Genomic DNA, 26,366 nt, shown 5'->3' with positions numbered 1-26,366 from the left:
ATAGTTGTGTATGTTTGGTAACGATTGGGTGGTCAGCTTCCATCATATATTACATACATAGTTGTGTATGTTTGGTAACGATTGGGTGGTCAGCTTCCATCATATATTACATACATAGTTGTGAATGTTTGGTAACGATTGGGTGGTCAGCTTCCATCATATATTACATACATAGTTGTGAATGTTTGGTAACGATTGGGTGGTTAGCTTCCATCATATATTACATACATAGTTGTGTATGTTTGGTAACGATTGGGTGGTCAGCTTCCATCATATATTACATACATAGTTGTGAATGTTTGGTAACGATTGGGTGGTCAGCTTCCATCATATATTACATACATAGTTGTGTATGTTTGGTAACGATTGGGTGGTCAGCTTCCATCATATATTACATACATAGTTGTGAATGTTTGGTAACGATTGGGTGGTCAGCTTCCATCATATATTACATACATAGTTGTGTATGTTTGGTAACGATTGGGTGGTCAGCTTCCATCATATATTACATACATAGTTGTGAATGTTTGGTAACGATTGGGTGGTTAGCTTCCATCATATATTACATACATAGTTGTGTATGTTTGGTAACGATTGGGTGGTCAGCTTCCATCATATATTACATACATAGTTGTGAATGTTTGGTAACGATTGGGTGGTCAGCTTCCATCATATATTACATACATAGTTGTGTATGTTTGGTAACGATTGGGTGGTCAGCTTCCATCATATATTACATACATAGTTGTGAATGTTTGGTAACGATTGGGTGGTCAGCTTCCATCATATATTACATACATAGTTGTGAATGTTTGGTAACGATTGGGTGGTCAGCTTCCATCATATATTACATACATAGTTGTGTATGTTTGGTAACGATTGGGTGGTCAGCTTCCATCATATATTACATACATAGTTGTGAATGTTTGGTAACGATTGGGTGGTTAGCTTCCATCATATACTATTTGTACGAGTATATTTTATAATGTTTTTGTCCATTTAAGGATGCCAACGTTTATATATACAATGTAGAAAAAGTTTGATTAAGAATTATGATTTCATATTCAGTCAGCCCTGCCTTAGTGACCACCTCTGTACCTCTGTATAAAGACCATCTGCTTAAAAAGACAACTTTCACATGGTCCCAAGTGGCCACGTTCAACACAATGTGACCTATGTATTATTGTCACATAGTTAGAAAGACCATTTTGTCTTGGTCCCTATGTTAGACAAGTTATACTGTTACATCATTTCAGACGTGATTCGTGTGATAACTGCATTGACTTTGTGTTAGGAGTAGACCAATAAGACTGTCCAAAAAAGAGAAAGGATGAATTGGTTTCAAACTTTCAGATGAGGTTACCTTGTGGGATAACGTTTATCTCAAGTCTACCATTAATTATCATTCAATGGTCTAATGTAGACTGGGTGTATGAAAGTTAAGACATGCTATTATGCAGCATTTATTGCATTTATTGGGAGTGTTAAACTGAATACTGTAGTTTCACTTTGGTTGTAACACACATCAACAATATGTTTGCATCTGTAGTCACGGCATGATATTCTGATAGACATAGCGTCATGTACGTGCTGACATCTTGGCATTGCAGTTTTGAAAATATATATTTCGTTCGAGAAAAGCCTTCTATGTGAAAAATGTTCTTTGTGCCTCCCATAGTAGAATTACATGTATTTTAGATTATGATTTTCTGCGATGATGAAAACATCAATATTAAGTTGAGCGAAAAGGCGAACATTTCCTGACCACCGACCAACTTCCTGTTTGAAAGCGCGCGGCATTTATATTGACATTAGCACCGATATCCATGTGTGTCGCAAACATACACCTGTAAGAGAAAAGCGATATTACAATAAAAAGCAACTTAAGTGTCATTAAATTGTTTAAAGTTCTTGACATATAATCAATATATGTGTTTTGGTGTGTTTTCTGTTCTACAGTGTTTATTTGCTTTAAACAGTCATAAAACTTTCTTTATTGGTATCTTGTTTTATCAGGTAAGATCATCCGACTTCGAGGGGGTAGGATACTGAGGAGTTTCGTCATAAACTGGTGTTTTATGGCATATTGATAATTCTTTTTTTATATCATATACGTGGTTACTGCGAATTTCCAGAAAATAAACTGTACATCAAAGGGTGTTAAAAGTTCATATCAAATAATATGAGGGGAGACGTAGAAGACTTTTAGAAGAAAAATGTTAACAATATCAGACACAAGGTAAAATTACACTTTATGGTAATATATGATTTGTATTCATAAGTAAGCAATACAAAACTCTTACTACGTGTACTTTAACATTTGACCATTGTCCTTCTAGAAAAGGTTTATCGACTTAATATTGATTATAACCAAAGACATCGGTAAGAGATGGCAGTGTTCAATCGAAACCAGCAAACCATGGCACTTTTGTAAATGTATCTTATGAGTAATTTATGTCATAATTGAACTCCTGAATGTCCCCGAGAAAAACCGTCGATTGATGGCTTGCAGCCGGGATGTTTATACTCATAGATGGATATATATATTGGTTTAAGATTATTTTACACCTACATTTTTCAGTCAATGCATTCAACTAGTCACATATTAGAACCATAAAAGTTGGTTAACTCCAATTATATATAAAAAAATTGCATTCAATGTCCTACCAATTTTTTTTCATATTCAACTGAAGACAAAATACTCATTTGTTGTCAGCTCTCATACATATTCCAAGGGGATGGGTCAGTGTGCATAAGCACAGGGACTTTTTGGCATAATATCTCATGGTGTGTATGTATGTAAGTATGTCAAAAAAAGAGCATGATTCTTATCCCTATCCAAAAACTACAATCATTAGGAACATGAATTCCAAATAACTAGACTTGTTCTGAAACATTGTCTATTAAAAATAAAATTGGAGTTATCCCCCTTTAATCAGTAATTATTAATATTATAATCACTATACTGTAACTAATTCAGTTTATTTGTATATATAAATATATGTTTTAATGAATTGCAGTATGAATTCATGTTTATATTTTAAAATATGATCTGGAGAAGACTTAAATAGGCGTAGCCTGATGTCCGATCCTATTGATGTACATGATATCAATACAATATTGTTGAAATTGAAAACAGTATGCTAAGTTCATAAAATATCATATGTATTTTGTAAAATAATAAAAGAACATAATGTAATGAAGATTATTTCTCTTTGAACAAACCCTTTGGTAAAATATACATTACTGAACATTCTTTACGATCACTCAACTACGACAAACCGTAGTATTTCTTTTAACTTTCTGATAAACATACTGTTTTTTTTATCGAACAATGATTTCAATGAAATAAACTGTCTGTGACTCGGTGATTATTGTGCTATATAGGGAGCCGTATTTAAATGTCTGTTTGTGAAGTACAGAGAACAAAAACATCAATCAAGACACTCTAGTATACTAGCATATTACTCGTATGTGTACGACACTTTCCAAACAGATTGTAAGCTTAATGAGAATGCGTGTTATGGTATTATAGAGTGAGAAATGTGCAATATCCGACGTTTTGTGACATTTGATTATGATTCTATATCTGTGATATACCAAGGTGTATACATAAAATTTTGACACATGTAGGCTTTGGTTATTAAGTATAAGTGTTATATTTACAAACTAACAATGCTATGCCAAAAGTTATTCCATGTCTGGAATCCGATTAAAATTTCCATTCAGGTTCAGGGATATATAATAACATTGCTACTTAGGCTTAGTGAATCGATCGGAACGGACAAAGATTTAACATGGAGATCGTTTGGAACACACGTCTACAACATACAAAAGTGTTACACGACGTAGTGATCAACAACAAGTCAGTCCTAGTGTAGCGAAACAAAATGTCTAAAAATCTTAAACAAATGCCTAAATTTGAGGTCGTGAATGGAAAAGGATACTTTGCGATTATCGGGGTGTCCCCTCATCGACAGAGGAGTTTTGTGGGGATTCCTCCGCTCCAACAGATTACAAGGTAACCCATGGTTGTAATGGAGTTCTGTGTTGGTAGGGGAAGTTAACAGAGTTCTCGTTTGGTAGTTTGTATTGTTGTAATTGTAATCATGTATGTAATCATTGGTTTGGATTTGTGTAGTTTTGGTTTACATTTGACGTTCATGAAACTGATATTAAGAGACTTTGGCAGACCTTATGCCATGGCTGTGCATATTTACTAAGATTAAAAAAGGACATTTTAAATTGGGTTTATGACAGTATTAGAGTATGTGGTAGGAGAGAAGACTGTATATGAAATGGTATACGTCTGGGTCATAGGATAGGACATTACATATACCGTGGGCTTTATGTCATACGTATAAGGTTTATGACAGTATTAGAGTATGTGGTAAGAGAGAAGACTGTATATGAAATGGTATACGTCTGGGTCATAGGATAGGACATTACATATACCGTGGGCTTTATGTCATATAGTATAAGGTTCATGACAGTATTAGAGTATGTGGTAGGAGAGAAGACTGTATATGAAATGGTATACGTCTGGGTCATAGGACATTACATATACCGTGGGCTTTATGTCATACGTATAAGGTTTATGACAGTATTAGAGTATGTGGTAGGAGAGAAGACTGTATATGAAATGGTATACGTCTGGGTCATAGGATAGGACATTACATATACCGTGGGCTTTATGTCATACGTATAAGGTTTATGACAGTATTAGAGTATGTGGTAGGAGAGAAGACTGTATATGAAATGGTATACGTCTGGGTCATAGGATAGGACATTACATATACCGTGGGCTTTATGTCATACGTATAAGGTTTATGACAGTATTAGAGTATGTGGTAGGAGAGAAGACTGTATATGAAATGGTATACGTCTGGGTCATAGGATAGGACATTACATATACCGTGGGCTTTATGTCATACGTATAAGGTTCATGACAAGAAGCTATGTGAAGATAAAGGATGTGTCTGGTCGATGAACGTTGAACAGAGCCTCTGAGTCTAAATTGTGGCCTGATCAGATTTCATATTTTTTTTATTTATGCCTTTTTATCGAAATAATCTCGAAACCTATAGGAGACTTGATCAGTACGCTTGACTGTGAAATATGCTGTACAGGTTGCAGCATATTTGCTGCAGATGCTGTCGGCCACTGTCACGTATAATGCAACAACCCTGAAATAGGTTCAGCACGAGATTGGTTCATTTGGTAATCCTTACTCAATACATGTATAATAATACAATCCTTTGTGCTGGTCATTATGATCATATAAGTTTATCTTTCGTACGTGACTGTCTGGTATTTGCTGATAGATCCGCTGTCTGAACCTTTCTATAAATATTCCGACAGTGATATGGTATACAACTCTCTCTGTGTTTGTGATGTTATACAATTTTCAATGTTGAGGAAATTGTAAATAAAGAAAAGACTGAAAAACCATGCAATTGTTAGAGTATATACTGACATAGGTAGGCTATACACGTATGTATTATACTATATACTGATATAGGTAGGCCAATACACATAAGTATTATACTATATACTGACATAGGTAGGCCAATACACATATGTATTATACTATATACTGACATAGGTAGGCTATACACATATGTATTATACTATATATTGACATAGGTAGGCTATACACATATGTATTATACTATATACTGACATAGGTAGGCCAATACACATAAGTATTATACTATATACTGACATAGGTAGGCTATACACATAAGTATTATACTATATACTGACATAGGTAGGCTATACACATAAGTATTATACTATATACTGACATAGGTAGGCTATACACATAAGTATTATACTATATACTGACATAGGTAGGCTATACACATAAGTATTATACTATATACTGACATAGGTAGGCTATACACATAAGTATTATACTGTATACTGACATAGGTAGGCTATACACATAAGTATTATACTATATACTGACATAGGTAGGCTATACACATAAGTATTATACCATATACTGACATAGGTAGGCCAATACACATATGTATTATACTATATACTGACATAGGTAGGCCAATACACATATGTATTATACTATATACTGACATAGGTAGGCCAATACACATAAGTATTATACTATATACTGACATAGGTAGGCCAATTCACGTAAGTATTATACTATATACTGACATAGGTAGGCCAATACACATAAGTATTATACTATATACTGACATAGGTAGGCCAATACACATAAGTATTATACTATATACTGACATAGGTAGGCTATACACATAAGTATTATACTATATACTGACATAGGTAGGCTAATACACATATGTATTATACTATATACTGACATAGGTAGGCTATACACATAAGTATTATACTATATACTGACATAGGTAGGCTATACACATATGTATTATACTATATACTGACATAGGTAGGCTATACACATATGTATTATACTATATACTGACATAGGTAGGCTATACACATAAGTATTATACTATATACTGACATAGGTAGGCTATACACATAAGTATTATACTATATACTGACATAGGTAGGCTATACACATAAGTATTATACTATATACTGACATAGGTAGGCCAATACACATATGTATTATACTATATACTGACATAGGTAGGCTATACACATATGTATTATACTATATACTGACATAGGTAGGCTATACACATATGTATTATACTATATACTGACATAGGTAGGCTATACACATAAGTATTATACCATATACTGACATAGGTAGGCCAATACACATATGTATTATACTATATACTGACATAGGTAGGCCAATACACGTATGTATTATACTATATACTGACATAGGTAGGCCAATACACATATGTATGTATTATACTATATACTGACATAGGTAGGCTATACACATATGTATTATACTATATACTGACATAGGTAGGCCAATACACATATGTATTATACTATATACTGACATAGGTAGGCTATACACATAAGTATTATACTATATACTGACATAGGTAGGCTATACACATATGTATTTTACTATATACTGACATAGGTAGGCTATACACATATGTATTGTACTATATACTGACATAGGTAGGCTATACACATATGTATTATACTGTACACTGACATAGGTAGGCTATACACATATGTATTATACTATATACTGACATAGGTAGGCCAATACACATATGTATTATACCATATACTGACATAGGTAGGCTATACACATAAGTATTATACTATATACTGACATAGGTAGGCTATACACATAAGTATTATACTATATACTGACATAGGTAGGCTATACACATATGTATTATACTATATACTGACATAGGTAGGCTATACACATAAGTATTATACTATATACTGACATAGGTAGGCTATACACATATGTATTATACTATATACTGACATAGGTAGGCTATACACATAAGTATTATACTATATACTGACATAGGTAGGCTATATACATATGTATTATATGCGTTTTGTTTGTTTGTTTGTTTGGAAATAGGACACTAAACAGAAGACAACTACATGTACTGTAGATATATTTAAACTCCTAAACCGATGGGTGTTAGTTCTACTCTAAACCAAGATATAAATAAAAAGAAAAGAAAACAAACAAAACAAAACAAGCGAACAATTTACACCAAAACCTTGTACTTATCTATACTTTGGATTACTTACACGGAGTTGAGGCCAAGCCGTTGTTTATGATAACTGATGTTATACTTACTAAAGTAATAGCTTCGTCATAAAAGCGATACAATAATGTAGGTATACACACGGTTATAAATACGGGCTCAGTGACCTAAAGATCAATGTAGAATACTTTTTACTTCACAGGGTGGTTATACGTCAGATATACATATGGGTTAAAACGAGAGGGGGTAATCAAAGTTTAGGTATCGATTTTGTATTTAAAATCAATAACAATAACAAAATCAATGGATTCATAGTTGAAGTTAACTTTTTAAATGTAACATTGTATTATAAATATACATATATGTACATGATAAATATTAATAGGTAAACATTCAGTTGTACCCAGGACACAAAATGTATTAAATCAGAATTACTTATAACTGATCATACAAATGATTACCATTAATGTTATTAAGTTAAAACGCTTTATAGACGGGTTACCGTGAGTTATATCCTACCAATTTTCTCTCAACTTGTCTGTCTTCTACCACCGATGGTTATAACCATTGTTGAACCAATGGTGTTTTGAATGCTGTTCAGTTTCTTTACACAAAAGGCGTTTTATTATCAATAAGACTTTTTTTAAAAATCATTTTTTAAATTATTTTGAAAGTTTTTATCAAACTCTTGTATATCGTTATTTCCTCTGTAGAAGACATACGACTGTGCTAAATATATGTTCATTTTGTGAAATTCACAGGACTAAGCCAGCTTCTCGGGGTCAGGGTTCGAGCCTGTATTACGAGGACCCGAAGAAGCCGACCAAGGTGATAGGATGGGACGAGGCGAACAATGCCAGACCTCCACTACGGATAGACATGGAAGGGCCCGGACCATGGTCGTACTCCCCGGGCAACAAACCACTGGCCGAGACCAATGCTCCATCGTGGACATTCAGGGCCAAATGTGCTCCAGAGAAATGTAAGGGCAATGGTGGAATATATAAATGGACTATAATTTGTAGTGTTTAAATCTAAACAAAGTTAGTTCATTTGAAACGCTAAGTATATATAGATGTAAACAGAATACGATTTTACAGGGAAATGATATTGAAAGTTAAAAATAAAAACAAACAGCTGTGCGCACAATTGACCGATCGCCAGGTGAAATATAGCCACGCCTCGTGCTCACAAACGCATGTGTTTCTATTCAATGTCGGAGCAAACATCGTAGCACACACAATACAAAATACAAAGTCACGTGCGGTTTGATTGACAGCTGGCGATCCGTCAATGCTAAACTTGGACAGCAGTTATTATGTTGAATATGCCACATATTTGCAGAAATTGAAGATTTTACGATAAAATTGATTAATTTAATGACGTCATATGTTTCAGCGGGAGGTGCACGCACGTCCTGGGAGAAGCCATGGTTCCAGAGCCCTCACGTGTGGCAGACAAAGACGGACTTCTACAATGACACGAGTGTAAGCATTGTATAATGTATGAAAACTTATCAAACCTTGAAATCCTCAGTTATCATGTTTTCAAAGCTTACAACTTGGAGACAAAGGAGAGTAATGAAAGAGCAAATAGAGAAATAAATTAGCAAAAATAGATAATTCTGAGCCACTTATCAATTCATTAGTGACTGCTTTTCAAATGATTGTACAAAAGGTATATATTACTATTCAATTTTTCATTTGTGAAAGGAAAACCGTAATAAAAAGATAAAATGATGTTGGATTCGTACCGAAAGGTGGTGATTAAAAATACGACAAAAATAATGCGAAACCTTGAATATAACACCTTTACAAATGTACTCTGTGAGATGTGAGTAGAAGCTGCAGTAGGCGACCGATTAAGTTACATACTACTCCGCGTATAGCCGATGGCAGCATGGGAAGCGTTCTCTTGGATACTACGATATGTCTCCACTACAAACAGTTATGTTATTCATTGACCCTGACCAGTAATAGTAAATGGGATTTGGTTTTGATTCTGTTATTTATTTACTCTTTACCTATTTCAGTGGCCAACTCCCAACCTATATAAGCAAAAGTCCCTGTTAGGTCCACGACAGCGGACGATGACCGAGGCACCATCCTTCTCTATTGGGGTCAGAAAGGAGGTCACCATGCACAAAACAGGTGAGTAATACTATATATTTCTATTATTCCACAAGACAAAACTGTATTCCTTTTCAGCCAATAGCTTGATTGTAGTTCAGTATAATCTACGTGAACAACTGTTGATATGTTTACAGTAGTCTGTGCCCATTTTACGTACGCCTAATTCTTTGTAACGAATGTCCTCGTTACAAAAGGTCATGAATCATCTGTCTCGATTTCAAGGCGAAAAAATAAAAAAAAAATCATACTTAATGTCATAGAATACCATGCTTAGCAAAATGATTTAACGTTACATGTATATTAATATATTTTGCCATCTTCATCGTTAGGTTCATCTAAGGAACCAAGTCCTAACGAGTATACGAAAGACTCTGCAGACAAATTGGTCCACCAGCGAGGGCCGTCGTATAGCCACCAGTTCCGACGCTCTGGCACCGTATTGTGGCCTTCTATAGGTAATGGCAATATCTTTATCATGAAGGTCTATGATTTCTCTACGACCTGTACCTGTTTTCCTTAACCTTAATGATTGATACCAAAGGCCAACAGTGGTAATGCTTGTGAACAGCTACCTTATTTAGAGAGTTTTCGATGATGTACATGTATTTAAGATATCTAAGTTTTTAATAATACTATTGAAATAAAGTCTAGAATTTTCGGCTCACCAATCTGATATTTACTGATGCGATGTTACATTGGGAATTGGAACCATAGAAATTTCTCTTATGAAGTACAGGTCCAAAATGTGTGATAATGCTGAAGATTCTTTTCTATTTATATCAATTTTGAGTGTGTATTTGACTTTTATTTTCGTCGTCTTTGGTTACAGAGAAAACGCCCGGGCCCGCCGCATACACTCCAGGCTACGCCCATAGCAAGGCCTCGGGACCAGCATTTACCATCCGGAATATGCGGAGAGATACAAGCCACTCACTAGGTCCTCACTCGGCATTTTAGGAGATATTTAGAATATTTCAGGATTATTTAAAAGGAACGCTACGACCTGTTCACCACTGACATCAGCATGGTTTATACAGTTAACACTGCAGTTAGCGTTTACGGACCAGTATTTGGATGGAGTTAAGCCATCTACGCATGATATCACTGAGATGTCAGAAAATCGTGGTCTACTGCAGCGAGATAAATTCATAAAGAGGATTTAGTTCACGGGAGTTAATAGTTAGGCTAAAAGCAATACGTTTTAAATCATTATTTGGTTTAATCAAGAGATTGTGCGTTCGCCATTCTAATTGTGTGTCTCCATTTTTTAGATATATTGTGTGCTGTAATACAGCGGAGATCACGAAGTGCTATATATGTTACTTAAATTTAGTACATTTTAGCGGGGATCTTATTTCGTGACGACGCTATTCCACGAAAGAAGGATCTCACAATGAAGCTTAATAAGTTTACTTGAATGGACTTAATATCGGATATTTTTTATCTGTTTTCACCTATCAGTATTCAGGATAAAAGTGACCTTATATCATATAGATATCGTGTTTTTATGTTTTTGTTTATTTTATTTCGTTACCGTCATAAGTAGTGTATATATTTTTATAGAAAACGTATTGTGAAATATCTTTGCTCTTCTACTTACAGTTCTCAATAAAAGATTAAACGTGCAATGGATAAAATTGTGATAATGATTTAAGGTAATAATATAACAATACATATTAATTATACCAGTAAGATATGGAGATCGCGGTCATTTCATACATATTCGTGTATCAGTTTAGTATCACTCATATCACCACTTCACCTGTAGGTCTAATACAGTATAACATGAAGTATTCTTGAGTGATAATTCGTAGTTTAGGGCTGTCATATAAATTCTTGGGGACAACTATTCGTGGTTAGGCAATGAAATACTGATAGCAACAGTGTATTAGGCATGGGTAGTTGTTTTTATATTTGGTATTCTAAAGGAACAACGAAAACAACAACTTTATAGATAGCGATGTTTACAGTAAAACCAACTTTCTATACATTTGAATTCATATATAATAGTTTCGACATTCAGCACTGCCAAGACATGTACTTACCCCACAGTGTACGGTGTAGCTTAAATTGTATTCACTACCCTAACAGAAGAATGTAGATCAATGAAGAGTAATACTAACGTTTTTAGAAAATATGCAGTACAGCTTTTAAATATGTAAATTAGAATTTAAAATGCTAGATCGTTTAACAATGACTTAATAATATCTGCTTGATGCTCGACCAAAATGAAGCTACTTTAATTTATATCCAAAATGGCAATTAACTTCCATGGTATAACTTACTAATCTATATTACTTCACCTTAACCTGATACTTTATAGATAAACTGAAAACACAACGCTACAGGAATTACAATCTGTGTTAAACATGTGATATCCTAGTATGGAATGCCAGCTAAATTCAAGACATTTAGGTATTATGGTTTAACACATAAGTATATATATATCAAGATTTTAGGGTTTTTCGCTAATTACAACACTCGTCTCACAAATCAATTTCAAATCCGAGTGAAATTACAATAATATTAATCTACGCTCTTCGTAAAGCAATCAGAGCTTACTCACTAGCCATGTAAAGGGGACCAGACTTAGACACAGGTCGAGATGATAAATAACACTTCAACTTCCTATCGTATGCTCCCGAGAGTGCTTTACAAGAGTTTATATTTGACCATGCTTTGTTAAATCAATATATTACATCCTATTTTGTTTTCACATCAAGCTTAGTGATGTTTTTATAACGTTATACTGATCATATTTACTAACAAAGTGTTTTATATCCTGCTACCATATTCTTTCAAAACGTTGTACAGTTATATCATATTTGTTTTGTATGTTATTGATTGATTTATTGTACATCGCATTTTAATTACTTTTGTTTTCTATTTTATGATAAATGTGTTTATTAGAATGACATTATAGGACATACACAGAAATCAAATTTATTTTTGAATGACGAATTCAAATAAAGTATGTGATATCAATTTTGCATTATATTGTATATAAAAAATATATTTATGTGATGTACCTTCAAGTGACGCATAATTAGCCTTTACAACTTTCCTACTCTTCTTCCAAAGCCGGAAACACATATCTTTTTTATTTAATAAATACATCATCAACACATTTATGGTTATTTCGTTTCTTTAAATTCGTGATATGAGAGATAGAGAGCCGAATACCACAATGGACACATAAACCATTAGTGCACAACGGAGTCATGAAATCATACTAGCATAAATCACTAGGTTTGTTTTAATTTCCATGTTTTTTGTTCATTTTGATGTATTTTTCAATATAAAATTTCATTAATGTATGTTTAATGATTTTCCATAGAAAAACATCAAAGAATATTTCTATAAAGTATGTTAAAGGGGCAATTCATTGAAGCGAATTTTCTCACATAACCACGAAGCAAATTGTTACAAATCTGTTATTCTACATTCCTTATGAAAAATAACTGAACACAAATGCAAAAGAATAAAAATATTGGTGAACCCACGTTATTGTCAACAATTTCAACTGGTTTCTTTGGAATGTCTGATGGTAGAGTTATACTGTTAACCAAATAATGATAGTCTAATTATTACGCTTTACATATAACCGAGTCACAAGTGCCACAAATAACTACCAGTTGCTAATTGCCCCTTTTATGAATAATAGCACATTGCTTTTCACTTTCATGGTTAATAATGTCAATGTTAATAAAAGGAATTTACACTACTGCATACAAGAGCGGTTGCAGTAGTTGTAGACAACAGTTGACATTGACATCACCGGCGCATGGGCCTATTTCAGAAATTTGAATTTCATTTTACACTTTGCATTTAACATTAATCATCCATGATAGAGGTCATTTCTGATTATCATATATCATCACTTAAGTTCGACTGTCCATCAGACTCTAAGTTGTTGATAGAACTTTCTTGGCAGAGTTTTAATGCTAGATTGACTCCCCCTACTTTAGAACCAGAGACAAAAAAATCAAGTCACAATTTAACGATGTTTTAGACACCTAAGCCAGTCTTCACTGAAGTATAAAATATGGTAAATAATCATAAGTGTTATAACTGTATACAGGTGAATTGTTTGTTAAAGTGTCATTACCGTGTCAATGGTCCATTGGAGATTATTTGTTGTCTCTGAATACCACATAAATGACATATTTACATAGGCATTGCAATATCAATAGGTCAGTATAATTTACATTATGTATTCCTAATATACAACTATCTCTTTTAGAATAAATTGCTTAATTATTAGCTTAATTATTAAATCTACAGTCCGCAAACTACCTTAGTTAACTATGACATATTTCTTTACATTGACAGAAAAAATTATCCTATTCAGATGTCGTTTAGACACAATAACTGAAATAGCCATAGAAGGCAAAGCAGAACACAACACACAGAAAGCAGCGACGAAACGACTTACAGTCTCCTGATACCAGGGTCACACGGAGAAAACGGTTAGGATCTGATCATCTGTCTACAAATATTAAAAAGCTAGGTATTACTTATCTTAACACGTCAATGGTATCGATAACCTAGTACCCATGTCAAGAGGCTAGACCTAGTGTCAGTATTCTAGTTATGTTTATTATGTTTGATATTATATTTGTTTGCGCAAACAGATGTAGATTTGAAGAGAAAGCTGGAAACTTGACCAGTAGAATACGGAGGGATTCCGCTGTGTCACATTCTAACACCCCATAGTGGTCTGTCATGTTCAGGAGATATAAGCTGAATGTTTTGTCACCTTATTTAGCGCGTGCCTGGATTATCGGTATTGTTACAAACTGGAACGAATAGATAATACACGACACATCAATAAGTTCAACAGATTGGATGTATCATGTAGTTTTAGAAAATAATGAAGTACATTGATAAATATCTTATTGTTTCATAAGTTGCTTCGATTAAAATAAAAATATATAAATAAATAACAAAAGCGTGCTAAAGAGAATGAGTGGTAGTTATAAGATAATCTAACACAGATGTAAGAAATTGCAAGATATAGAGTTTAAAAAAAAAGATTTCTAGTGCCCAGGTATAAATGACACATCTTCATATAAGCATGCATGGATGTTAACATAACGCTTTTCTCCAAGGCAACATAAATGCTTTTTCTACAGCTCGTAATCTATAGTAAGTACCAAACAAAAACAAATGTGATAACAAATGGATATGTTTAAATTGATTGTTCCATGTAATTAATGTAGTACACTTACAACGTATTATTTGAATGAACGGTTTACACACTCGAGCTTTTCGACTGTCGTATACAACATGTGTTTCTAGTTTTAGAAATAATAGTTTAAGTATATCCAGATTAATGTTTAAGTAACAATATGTATATATGCCTTCATTATATTTTGTGTATTACATACTATTGGATAGAAACGTTCAATAAAATTTGTAAACAATATCTATTTCACCACCAAAAGCGTATGAAGGAAATAACAGAACAAAATGTCGGAGGTAAATGAGATTAGTAACCTCGTAATTGTATGTATATATTTATTACAAAGCAAAATAACGCTTACATGTCAATCAAATATCGCCGTTTGTCGACATATTATATATACCATCAGTTCACTGTCTGTGTTAGTCCGCTAAACCTGCCTATATTATTAGGCTTTTTTTTAAAATTTTTTTTTACTAATATATAGTCAGCTCGCGGTACCTCTTCAAAATGTGAAATCGTAGGCCAGATTTGGCCTACGCTACGTCAGCGGCATATTTCTAATATATCGTCCATGCAATGCCGGGAAAACGTACACATACCTATATATTGGGATCCTATGTACTCCACTGCCCCCATGTTACATCCCATTTATGAAATTAAACAACTCTGTACAATGAAATACTTCCGAGACCCTTCTATTTCACACATTTGTAATGGCCGCCGTAGAGCAAACCATGGGGTAGTGGAGTACATAAGATCCCAATATATAGGTATGTGTACGTTTTCCCGGCATTGCATGGACGATATATTAGAAATATGCCGCTGACGTAGCGTAGGCCAAATCTGGCCTACGATTTCACATACGTACCGCGAGCTGACTATATATTAGGCAAAAAAAAATTAAATTAAAAAAGCCTAATAATATAGGCAGGTTTAGCGGACTATGTCTGTGTCGGACGTTGATCTAAACATGTAGTCCATAGTCGATAACGTTTTAGAGTAATAGTTATAATGAGGAACTAAATACAAACATTATTATAATACACATGATTTTTTTTGTGCAAATCAACTCCGAAATGAAATATTAAGATAACGCAGATGTTGTATATTAAACTGGATTATGCTTAATAACAACGCATAAACTATGAACACCCCCTCCCCACCCCCCCCCCCCCACACAAAAAAAAAATAGCATTTAGAGCAGATTATAGACTTTCAATATAATCACGTAATTTATAATGCTATTGATGCTGTTGTAGAAATAATCGTTCAGATTCACTGCAATGCTTCCAAAACCAAAATAAGGATTTCTCCCATTACTCATGTAGAATAACCGACCCTCGCTTCATTATCTAATCAATATTAAGCAGATTGCGACCGGAACTATAAGGCTTGTGTATTTGTAAACACCAGCACGCACAGCATCTGATACGATAAGGCTGACATACAGTATCTCGATCAGCATTGATATCGACGTTACTTGCCGTACACATCTGGAACAATATATTTGCTATAACAGACCAGATGTCATCAGAGGAGGCGAAGACCCGATACCCGGGGGAAGTAGACGAGGTTCATCCCGCCCCCTTCCTTACCATACCACCACAACCCACAGAGACAAAACCCGGTCAGCTGACCGAGTCCCAGGTCAAGCAGTTCTTCGAGGAGGTAATTAACAACATCATGATCACATGTGTATACTTACAGATTGGGATACATTATTCTAACGCCACAAGTGTCGCCTGCTAAAATGCAAGCATATTTTAGCTCTGTTATCTCTAGATTTTTGGAATATGCGTAGATGACTTATATAGTTTATATTCAACGGCTGTGTATGTGCATAGATGTAAATATGACACTAGTGTCCGCTTATCTCTCTAAGTATATATATGCGATGCATCGTAACATTGTTGATTGATAAGACTACACAGGCTGGCGTGCATATTACAGTGTTTATTGAAAGCCTCGGTCTTTTTAACCTTTCATTTAATACCAACGATTAATTTAGTCTATAACGCACTCATTTAAGTAAATAAAATATATCAGTTTAATGATCTAACGTTAGTTGCGAAGCATGTCAGTGAATAATGAAACAATCCATTCAATGTGTCCTAATATTTTATAAAGTCTTCTGTGATTGGCTTAGTATAAACTTAACGATGCTGTGCACTTTTTTTTTCAAATTGCCCTGCGTCCGTGGTCCGTGGTCCGTCGTCCGTCCGTAAACAATGCTTGTTATCACTATTTCTTAAAAAATGCTGCAGGGATTTTGTTCAAACTTCACATGGAGGGTGCTTTGGTCCATATTTGTGCCATACAGATTTTGAGACTGATCGGAAAACAAGATGGCCGCCAGGCAGCCATCTTTGATTTTGGCAGTTGAAGTTTGTTATCGATATTTCTTGAGAACTGCTGAAGGGATTTTGTTCAAACTTCACACGGAGGTTACCCTTGGTCCCTAGTTGTGCCATACAGATTTTGAGGCTGATCTGAAAAACAAGATGGCCGCCAGGCAGCCATCTTTGATTTTGGCAGTTGAAGTTTGTTATCGATATTTCTTGAGAACTACTGAAGGGATTTTGTTCAAACTTCACATGGAGGTTACCCTTGGACCCTAGTTGTGCCATACAGATTTTGATGCTGATCGGAAAAAACAAGATGACCGCCAGGCAGCCATCTTTGATTTTGGCAGTTGAAGTTTGTTATCGATATTTCTTGAGAACTGCTGAAGGGATTTTGTTCAAACTTCACACGGAGGTTACCCTTGGTCCCTAGTTGTGCCATACAGATTTTGAGGCTGATCTGAAAAACAAGATGGCCGCCAGGCAGCCATCTTTGATTTTGGCAGTTGAAGTTTGTTATCGATATTTCTTGAGAACTACTGAAGGGATTTTGTTCAAACTTCACAGCGAGGTTACCCTTGGACCCTAGTTGTGCCATACAGATTTTGATGCTGATCGGAAAAAACAAGATGACCGCCAGGCAGCCATCTTTGATTTTGGCAGTTGAAGTTTGTTATTGATATTTCTTGAGAACTACTGAAGGGATTTTGTTCAAACTTCACATGGAGGTTACCATTGGTCCCTAGTTGTGACATACAGATTTTGAGGCTGATCGGAAAAACAAGATGGCCGCCTGGCAGCCAACTTTGATTTTGGCAGTTGAAGTTTGTTATCGATATTTCTTGAGAACAACTGAATGAATTTTGTTCAAACTTCACACGGAGGTTACCCTTGGTCCCTTTTTGTGCCATACGGATTTTGAGGCTGATAGGAAAAACAAGATGGCCGCCAGATCTTGGATTTTGATAGTTAAGGTTTGATATCCCTATTTCTCAAAAAGTGCTGAAGGGATCTTTCTCAAATTTAAGTTCCTCTAGGGCACTTGTTGTGCATATTGCATTTTTGGACCAATCGATGAACAAGATGGCCGCCAGGCCGCCATCTTGGATTTTGAAAGTTAGAGTTTGTTATAGATATTTCTCAGATAGTACTGAAGGGATCTGTCTCAAATTTCATATGTAGGTTCCCCTAGGGACCTAGTTGTGCATATTGCATTTTGGGACCGATTGGTCAACAAGATGGACGCCAGGCAGCCATCTTGGATTTTGTTATTCAAAGTTTGTTATCGCTATTTCTCAGAAAGTACTGAAGGGAACTGTCTCAATATTCATATGTAGGTTCCCCTATGGCCCTAGTTGTGCATATTGTGATTTAGGACCGATTGATCAACAAGATGGCCGCCAAGGAGTCATCTTGGATTTTGACAGTTGAAGTTTGTTACCGCTATTTCTAAAAAGGAACTGAAGCGATCTGTCTCAAATTTTATATGTAGTATGTTTGAAAAGTTTAAAAAGTAGAGAAAAGATCCATCTTTCCTTTGTCAGATATAGATCATTCTTTGGTGGGCGCCAAGATCCCTCTGGGATCTCTTGTTCAAAGTCTTAGCATTAGTGGTTACATGTGAGAAACGTAATTGTGTATTAAACGTAATGCACAAAATTAAATCTGGTACTATATTAATGAGATGATCCAAAGATACTATTTCAAATGGACGTGTCTGTTAATTAAATGTGCAGTAAAATGATGTGACATTCGTTAAAAAAACAACAGGTCTCAGCTGCTCAAAATAAATCACAGTTAAATAACAATTGTCAAATCAAGATAAAATAATTTCTTGTAAAACAATATTGACAATTTGTAAAGGATTGATCCATTCTCTTACAACTTCCCCATTTTAGAGAGCATATAATCACAAGTTTTGCAGTAAATCGGAAATGACGAATAATCAAATAATGAAGCTAATCACCTTTTGTACATCTGGGACCTGGTTTCATGAATCCACTCAATGTCCCAAATATTTTACCTCTATGTTCTGTTAAAAATTTTCATATCACTACATTGTTGTCCTTAGAATATCAAACTCCTCTCGAATAATATATTATAACCATGTATCCAGGCTTATTGACTTCTATTACAGGGGTATGTTGTCGTTAATAACTTTTTCGACACCAAGACCGAGTTGGACCCCTGTCGGGACGCTATATCGGTAATGGTGAACGAGCTGGCAGACAAGCTGTACGACGCAGGGAAAATCAAAGGTTATCATTTCAAATCCAATTTATATCAAAAGTTTTATTGATGATAAATTATTAAATTGATTTTTGCAAACAAGTATTATACTTGTTCATGTGGATAATACATTGTCTTCTATGTGCTAAATTTTTATAGTAAATTCAATCATCATATTATCTAGTTAAACAATAGCATCGTAAAGTTATCAAAAGCAATACATATTATTACATAGATTTCCAAGTATTGTGTAACTCGTGCGTGGTTCTATTGATTTTACAGATAAATACGAAGATTACGGCCTATTCCAGAGACTAACACAACTAGAAAACGCATATCCCGGATCAAATATTTTGCTATTCAAATCTCAAAAGATGCCAAAAGTAGGTCATTTTAACACTACCCCCTTGTTAACCACTATAAGTATCTCAAATGTATTGGTATTCGATGGACATTAAAAAAGTGTTTCCGCTACAAATCATTAAAAACATTTTCCGGTTTATTTTGAGTTTTTAGGATACAGAATTTTCTTTGGGAAAGGACGGGCATCGTTCAATGATGCTTTATCTTATTTGATACTGTGACATCACTTTCATCTTACATATTCAGTGGTTGTATATTAGATAGGAACCTGTCCTTGCGGAACGGTATTGATAGCTACGTCATCAGATTTGTGTTTTTGAACTTTCGTCGTTTTCTCTGAAACAGCTGCGACCGTTTATGCTCATATTCATATGAAGTAACAACCTATACCTACCCCAAAATGGCACTTTGCTATGGTATGCAAAGGCAGAATACCTATATCTACATAGACTGGCCACCAGTTTAGGGTGTTGTGGCCAGTCTAATAGCTACAGTGTGTATGGCAAGTGTTAATAGTGAAAACGCTTATGCTACTGTAATGAATAAATATCATTTTGCTAGTTTATTTACGCATTTGTTGTGCCAGGCAAACGTTACATCGTGATGAACATTTTGCTGTTACACCGGCATTTGTTATACATCTACCAACACTACTAAGTGCTTTATATAATATATAATGATATTCTCCTTCATCCTCCTGTAAAGTAATATTCATGTCCTCCGCAGGCCTTCTGTGACGTGTGGAGCAACGCCCGACTTCTAAACGTGATGGAACAGTTACTAGGTCCAGACGTCGCTGGTCATCCTGTGTGGAACCTGAGGACTAAAACACCGAAAAGTGATGCTGTTAGCATTCCCTGGCATCAAGGTATGTAAGCAGACGAAGTTTTATGTCAATTATTAACAGGTCGTTTAAATTAGAAATATTATTTTAAAATATGAATGATCTGACCGTGAATTTTTCAGATAGTGCCTATTTCAGTAACGAGTCATATGATCATATGATAGTAACAGCCTGGGTACCTTTCCTGGATGCTATACCTGAAAACGGATGTATGCAGGTATGATGGCATTTCCCCCGTCAGATTTTGTTTTGTTCCATTGATATTGAAATATCATCACACAATCAGTTGGAAACAAGGACACATATATTACAAAATAACATGTTTTTATGTTTAAATTTTAGGCATGCGTCAATCTTATCTTTCAATGAAATATGCTCCTTTGAAAATGCCTTTCAAATACAGGACCTTATTCGATCCTAATTGATTCGCTTATCCTGGCTAAATTAGACACCAAACCATCACTAATTATGTATTAATAATAGTTATGTGTAGTGCGGATTTTTACAATATATTGAATATTTAGACATTGTTTTCAATATGCTGTGGATTTATATCATTATAGACAAAAAGGCATGAAGATTCTTCGCGTCTATGAAATAAATTTCAGTCCGATTTTTGTCTATGACTTCACAAACCCAAAATATATCGAGAATAACGTTTATTGTTCATTTTAATAAATCAATAATTATGCATTAATTTCCGTGCCTGTACTTACTTTTACAATAAAAAAAATAGTTGGTTGTGGCGCATTGATATCTTATTGGCGCGAAAACGTTCCGTATGTAAGACGTCATAATACAGCAATAGGAATGAGTGTAACATATGAAATAAAATTATTAAATCACAAAATAAAACATCTTTGGACTTTGATTAGGTTATCAAGAACGGACACAGGAAAGGGAAGGTGGCTAACCACACGTGCTGTAGGGGCCCCACCTGGTATGTGATGTTGGAGGAGGAGGAGATGGAGAAGACGCTAGGTAAGATAAAGTCAACATCTTAGTTAGAAATCGTAATTTTGTATTCTATAATTGTGTTCAAACTAGTTTTCAAACTAAGTATTGTTTGTACAATGTACAAAAACAAATACAGTCGAAACTCGTTATCTCGAAATTCAACGGACCAACGAAAATAATTCGACTCATCCGGAATTCGACTCAAACGTAATGCCATTAGGTTTGGTCAGAACGTGGTTTCCAACGGTCCTTATATCTTATGACAGCCGGGTACATGCCTATTACCGTGATCAGCGTATTATCGTGGTTTTCCAACTTATAAGGGTTGTATTAAATCTTTTTAGTTATATGTTTTCAGATGTTTTGGGATTTTTTTTAAATATATTTGTAAATAAAAAAAAACCGAATTACGATAATATGATCGTCACGATAATAGGCGTGCACCCTGATTTCCCGGTGGTATACGTATACTGACTTCAATGGTACATACATCAAACTTATACGGAATATAGCACCTGAACAAATAAAAACAAGCATCTTTCTTATTTCAGAATTTAATGGTATTTCAAAATAGTAAAATAAACAATAGTTTTCACCTACCGTGAGCAGACTACACTCTCCGTTTCTACTGGTTAATATAATTTACGGTAAATGAAACGAAAGTAGATTTCTATACCAACGAAGAAATACATTGTATGACTAAGATACTAGTACATCTGCAACGAATAGTTGAACATTTAGCATTGTGGGTTTGTTAAATTATTTTGCACTATCAACATTCCATACAAACCTTAGGAAACACTTTCGTTTCTAATGATTCTTAAACAAACACGCTTCCGGTATAAAGGTGTTTTTTTAAGTAATCTTATTCCGCTTACAATATATCAGTTTTATTAGAGGTAAATAAAGCACAGAAAACAATTCGAGGAGATGCCTTCATATTGACAGACAGTTTTTTTATTTTATATTACCAGATTATAAATCAAATTATAGATGTCGGAATTTGGTTTGTTTATGATAGTATTTTATTTTTCATCTTTCCGATTGATAAGTAAATACCTGTTCACAGATGTTGATATGAAGAGAGACCTGGAAACGTGTCCAATAGAATACGGGGGGTTCCTTTTGTTTCACAACCTGACACCACATAGAAGGTAGGTTGTGTTAATAGCATATACAGAAACGTCGTAATGTAAGCATAATGTATATCATAAATAACATCGTATACTCATTAAAGATAAACAAGATAAAAAGTGTAACACATACTATATGTATTATAAGTTGATCACCTATTCATTACATGTGTAAAGGCTAAATAAATGAAAAACTTCAAATGCACTGAGCAGTTGATCCGCCTTTCGTAAACCAATTACAATGTATTGTTGTTTACAATTTTTGTTCTTGAGTTTTACACGTTATTGCGGTAGCTGTTACATATATTTACACCTATTACACAGAACAAGTGTTTGGTAGCGGATTCGTTACGTGTCACAATGGTGATCGAATGATCCTGTATTCTGGTCACAAACAATTGCAACAATTACGACTGATTTACAACCTATTTTATAAACAATTCTCATTCAAAGTTATTTTATTAACATTTTTAAAACAATTTATAGGTATAATGACTGATTTGATATTGATATTTCAGTCTGGAGAATGTGTCTAACGACATCCGATGGAGCTGTGACCTACGCTGGCAGTCTCCACACGAACACTGGGGATTTTACGGTCTTGGCGAGGGAGTTCCCATGAGATCCGCCAAGGATCCAAACATGAAGGCAGATTTTCAAAAGTTTTTCTCCTTCGACAGAAAAGAACAATGGCAGAAACGGTACTACAGACAGGTGAGCTTTGATTATCACTGTTTGCAGATGTACTTATGGCAATGGGCTTGTAACATATAGTTTAGAATAGTCGCAATATTTTGAATTGCTATTTTATATACGTTATGCTATTCACATATTCATAATGATAATTAATGACATATGCTACAAACAAAACATAATGTATATTATTGTTAGTGCTGAAGTATAAGCGACATTGATATTACATAAAATGTCGTATGAAAAATACTTAATATGAAATGGTGATTGTAAGATGATGATGATGAGGATATCTTGTTGGTGGTGGAATGATGATGATGATGATATCTTGTTGGTGATGATGATGATGATGATGATGATGATGATGACCAACAAAATAGATAGAATACTACATTGAATTATGACCATTATACATATATGTTTTTTTTTTTAATTTTTAAAACGTTTTTCAGGAGGACGTGAATGATCCGTTTGATACCACTATAACTGGGCCATGGATTGGACGCTGGGAGATCGTCAACCACAACAAACACACAGAGGCATTCAAACCATTCATGTAAACTAATAATACTCAGAACAATAATATATAAACAGATATGTACTAAATTTTCTAGTCAATGATATTTGTATGGACTTAATTATCAGTATTATTGCAAGTATCTGCCTGTGGAATATCACTTTGTTCAGGTTGAACAATTCCTCATATTAACCTAGATAAAAGTAATAGTTGTATACAAAATGTCATCGATGTCATACGATCAATAGATCTATTATGACGTCGCGATATAGACAATTTAGTGACGTCATGAACTAAAAACAGTTGTTTTTTCTAAGATTTATATGTAACACATCTTGTGATGTACTTATTGAAGTATTGAAAATATTTTTAGTTTATACAGAAAAGTGCGTTATTGCAGTTGTTATTTTATTGAATACTATTTTCCAATTGATGTTAATATCTCAAGTCCTAAATCAAAGAAATAAAATCTTTATATAACACAGTCAACATGCATGACGTCTAAAATTATTTATTATTGGCATATTATAAAAATTAGTATGAGAGAGAGAGAGAGAGATTTTAGAAAAAAATATGTTCAATGTGTTATTATTTACGACTTATTAAATGCAAGTTAAACTCTCCGATAAAGATTAATAGAATCTTGCATGGACCTGTCAATTGGACAGGGATATCCCAACCCGAGTGAAAGATTTTTGGCTAATCAACCCGATGGTTGAGGGTCAAAATTTTTCACGAGGGTTGATATATCCCTGTCCATCTGACAGGCCCATCTTTAATTCTTGTTCTCCCATACTTTACCGGGAAATGGTGAAAATTCAGCCGATATTAACGTTGCTGTGCGTAAAAATGGTCGCCGCTTATATTGGTGAGAAAAGTTGATGCTAATCCACTTCTCAAAATTCACTTAATATAAGTGGGAAAAAACTTCAGTAGAAACAGGAATAATTATTTTTTGAATTTGTTTTAATAAAACTGGAAAAAAAACATACAGTATTCACTAAACATTCACCATTTTTATTCATATATATTTTTAAATACAATATGTCAACCATGAATCATAAGGTATTTATAACGAACATACACTAAGAGTTTTGACGATAAATAAGGTATTTATAACGACGAACATACACTAAGAATTTTGACGATGAATAAGGTATTTATAACGACGAACATACACCAAGAGTGTTGACCACACATAAGGTATTTATAACGAACATACACTAAGAATTTTGACGATAAATAAGGTATTTATAACGACGAACATACACCAAGAGTGTTGACCATACATAAGGTATTTATAACGAACATACACTAAGAATTTTGACGATAAATAAGGTATTTATAACGACGAACATACACCAAGAGTGTTGACCATACATAAGGTATTTATAACGACGAACATACACCAAGAGTGTTGACCATACATAAGGTATTTATAACGAAGAAAAACCAAAAGTGTTGACACTATATAATCATCCTCTGTAGCCACCCCCTCTACCTCCCCGAATACAACCACGGTGTTCTCATAGACAATAACTCCAGAAATAGTAGCCTCGGCAGTACCTCAGTTGTCTCCGACAGTTCCTCCGACAGCCCCATCCAAGACCTACTCCCTCGCTGTTATGCTGGGCTTCTACTGACTGTGGCATGAGAGCCACCAATAGAATGGCGGCCATAATGCCGATGGATAATACATCTTTCTTCATCGCTTTAATCTGGAAGTAATTTTAGATTACAGTCTAAAAGACATTAACAATTAAGCGTCATAACAATATAATGAAAGAAATAACAAAACTGTATCTAAAGTGATGGCTGAAATAATAAATGATTTGATTGATGACTAGTTATTATTTTGCTCTATTGTGAGGAATGAAGTACATATAATGTACAATGATATCTACGTGGAAGAGACATTATAACATTTATATAGAATACATCATTTTCGATGTCGGAGTATGATGTTGACAAGAAATCGCAGGAACGTTATAATTGTAATTGAAAGATTACAAACGATATAAAATTCTATTTAAATAAAGCACGCGCTATAATACGGCTACTGGGCCCATGTCAGTTCATTTAACAAAAGTAATGATAATAATTTGTCAAATAGCAATAGACACCCTTAAATTATAGGACGTTGATGAAGGCCAATTCCTCGAAACTCCTCGCTATAACGCTCTGTTTAAGCCGGATACATATAGTATATTTCAGATGAGGTTCGATGTAGTAAAAAGGAACGGATATGTAAAGTACATATGCATGTTTCAATTAAATGTTGAGCAATTTTAAAAGACATACATGCCCTAC

The 26,366-nt window shown here is 34.4% G+C and overlaps 2 protein-coding genes and 1 long non-coding RNA gene across 4 annotated transcripts in view; 2 read left to right on the top strand and 1 right to left on the bottom strand.

Annotated features, from left to right (window-relative positions):
- LOC138320445 (uncharacterized) overlaps positions 1-12,917 on the top strand; it is a 48,912-nt gene extending 35,995 nt beyond the window's left edge. For both annotated transcript variants that reach the window (XM_069263411.1, XM_069263410.1), the window contains exons 3-7: positions 8,420-8,640; positions 9,057-9,145; positions 9,691-9,808; positions 10,120-10,245; positions 10,620-12,917. In XM_069263411.1, the coding sequence (XP_069119512.1) occupies positions 8,420-8,640; positions 9,057-9,145; positions 9,691-9,808; positions 10,120-10,245; positions 10,620-10,747 (682 nt within the window). In that variant the 3' untranslated portion in view covers positions 10,748-12,917. The remainder of the gene's footprint in view (positions 1-8,419; positions 8,641-9,056; positions 9,146-9,690; positions 9,809-10,119; positions 10,246-10,619) is intronic.
- LOC138320448 (uncharacterized) lies at positions 1,434-17,008 on the bottom strand. Its single transcript, XR_011208186.1, has 3 exons — positions 16,684-17,008; positions 14,226-14,279; positions 1,434-1,847 (listed from the first exon to the last, which is right to left on the bottom strand). It is a non-coding gene; the product is annotated as an uncharacterized lncRNA (long non-coding RNA).
- Positions 16,355-24,549, top strand: LOC138320447 (uncharacterized). The gene is made up of 9 exons (XM_069263412.1): positions 16,355-16,646; positions 19,458-19,578; positions 19,832-19,932; positions 20,639-20,780; positions 20,879-20,973; positions 21,632-21,737; positions 22,783-22,867; positions 23,365-23,560; positions 23,992-24,549. Exons 1-9 carry the CDS (start codon positions 16,503-16,505, stop codon positions 24,097-24,099), a joined length of 1,098 nt encoding a protein of 365 aa, XP_069119513.1. The 5' UTR covers positions 16,355-16,502; the 3' UTR covers positions 24,100-24,549.
- Positions 24,550-26,366: the final 1,817 nt, after the last annotated feature.

This window comes from Argopecten irradians, chromosome 4, assembly GCF_041381155.1.
Source record: "Argopecten irradians isolate NY chromosome 4, Ai_NY, whole genome shotgun sequence".
NCBI lineage: Eukaryota > Metazoa > Mollusca > Bivalvia > Pectinida > Pectinidae > Argopecten > Argopecten irradians.
Note: the sequence above shows the minus strand (reverse complement) of the source record. Positions and strands in the feature narration are given on the sequence as shown.

Bases quoted from the DNA above. Each gene is read 5' to 3' on its own strand.
- LOC138320447 (XM_069263412.1), top strand. From the start codon at position 16,503: ATGTCATCAGAGGAGGCGAAGACCCGATACCCGGGGGAAGTAGACGAG. The intron at 16,647-19,457 runs GTAATTAACAAC...CTTCTATTACAG, and splicing joins TCAAGCAGTTCTTCGAGGAG to GGGTATGTTGTCGTTAATAA. The intron at 20,781-20,878 runs GTATGTAAGCAG...TGAATTTTTCAG, and splicing joins TAGCATTCCCTGGCATCAAG to ATAGTGCCTATTTCAGTAAC.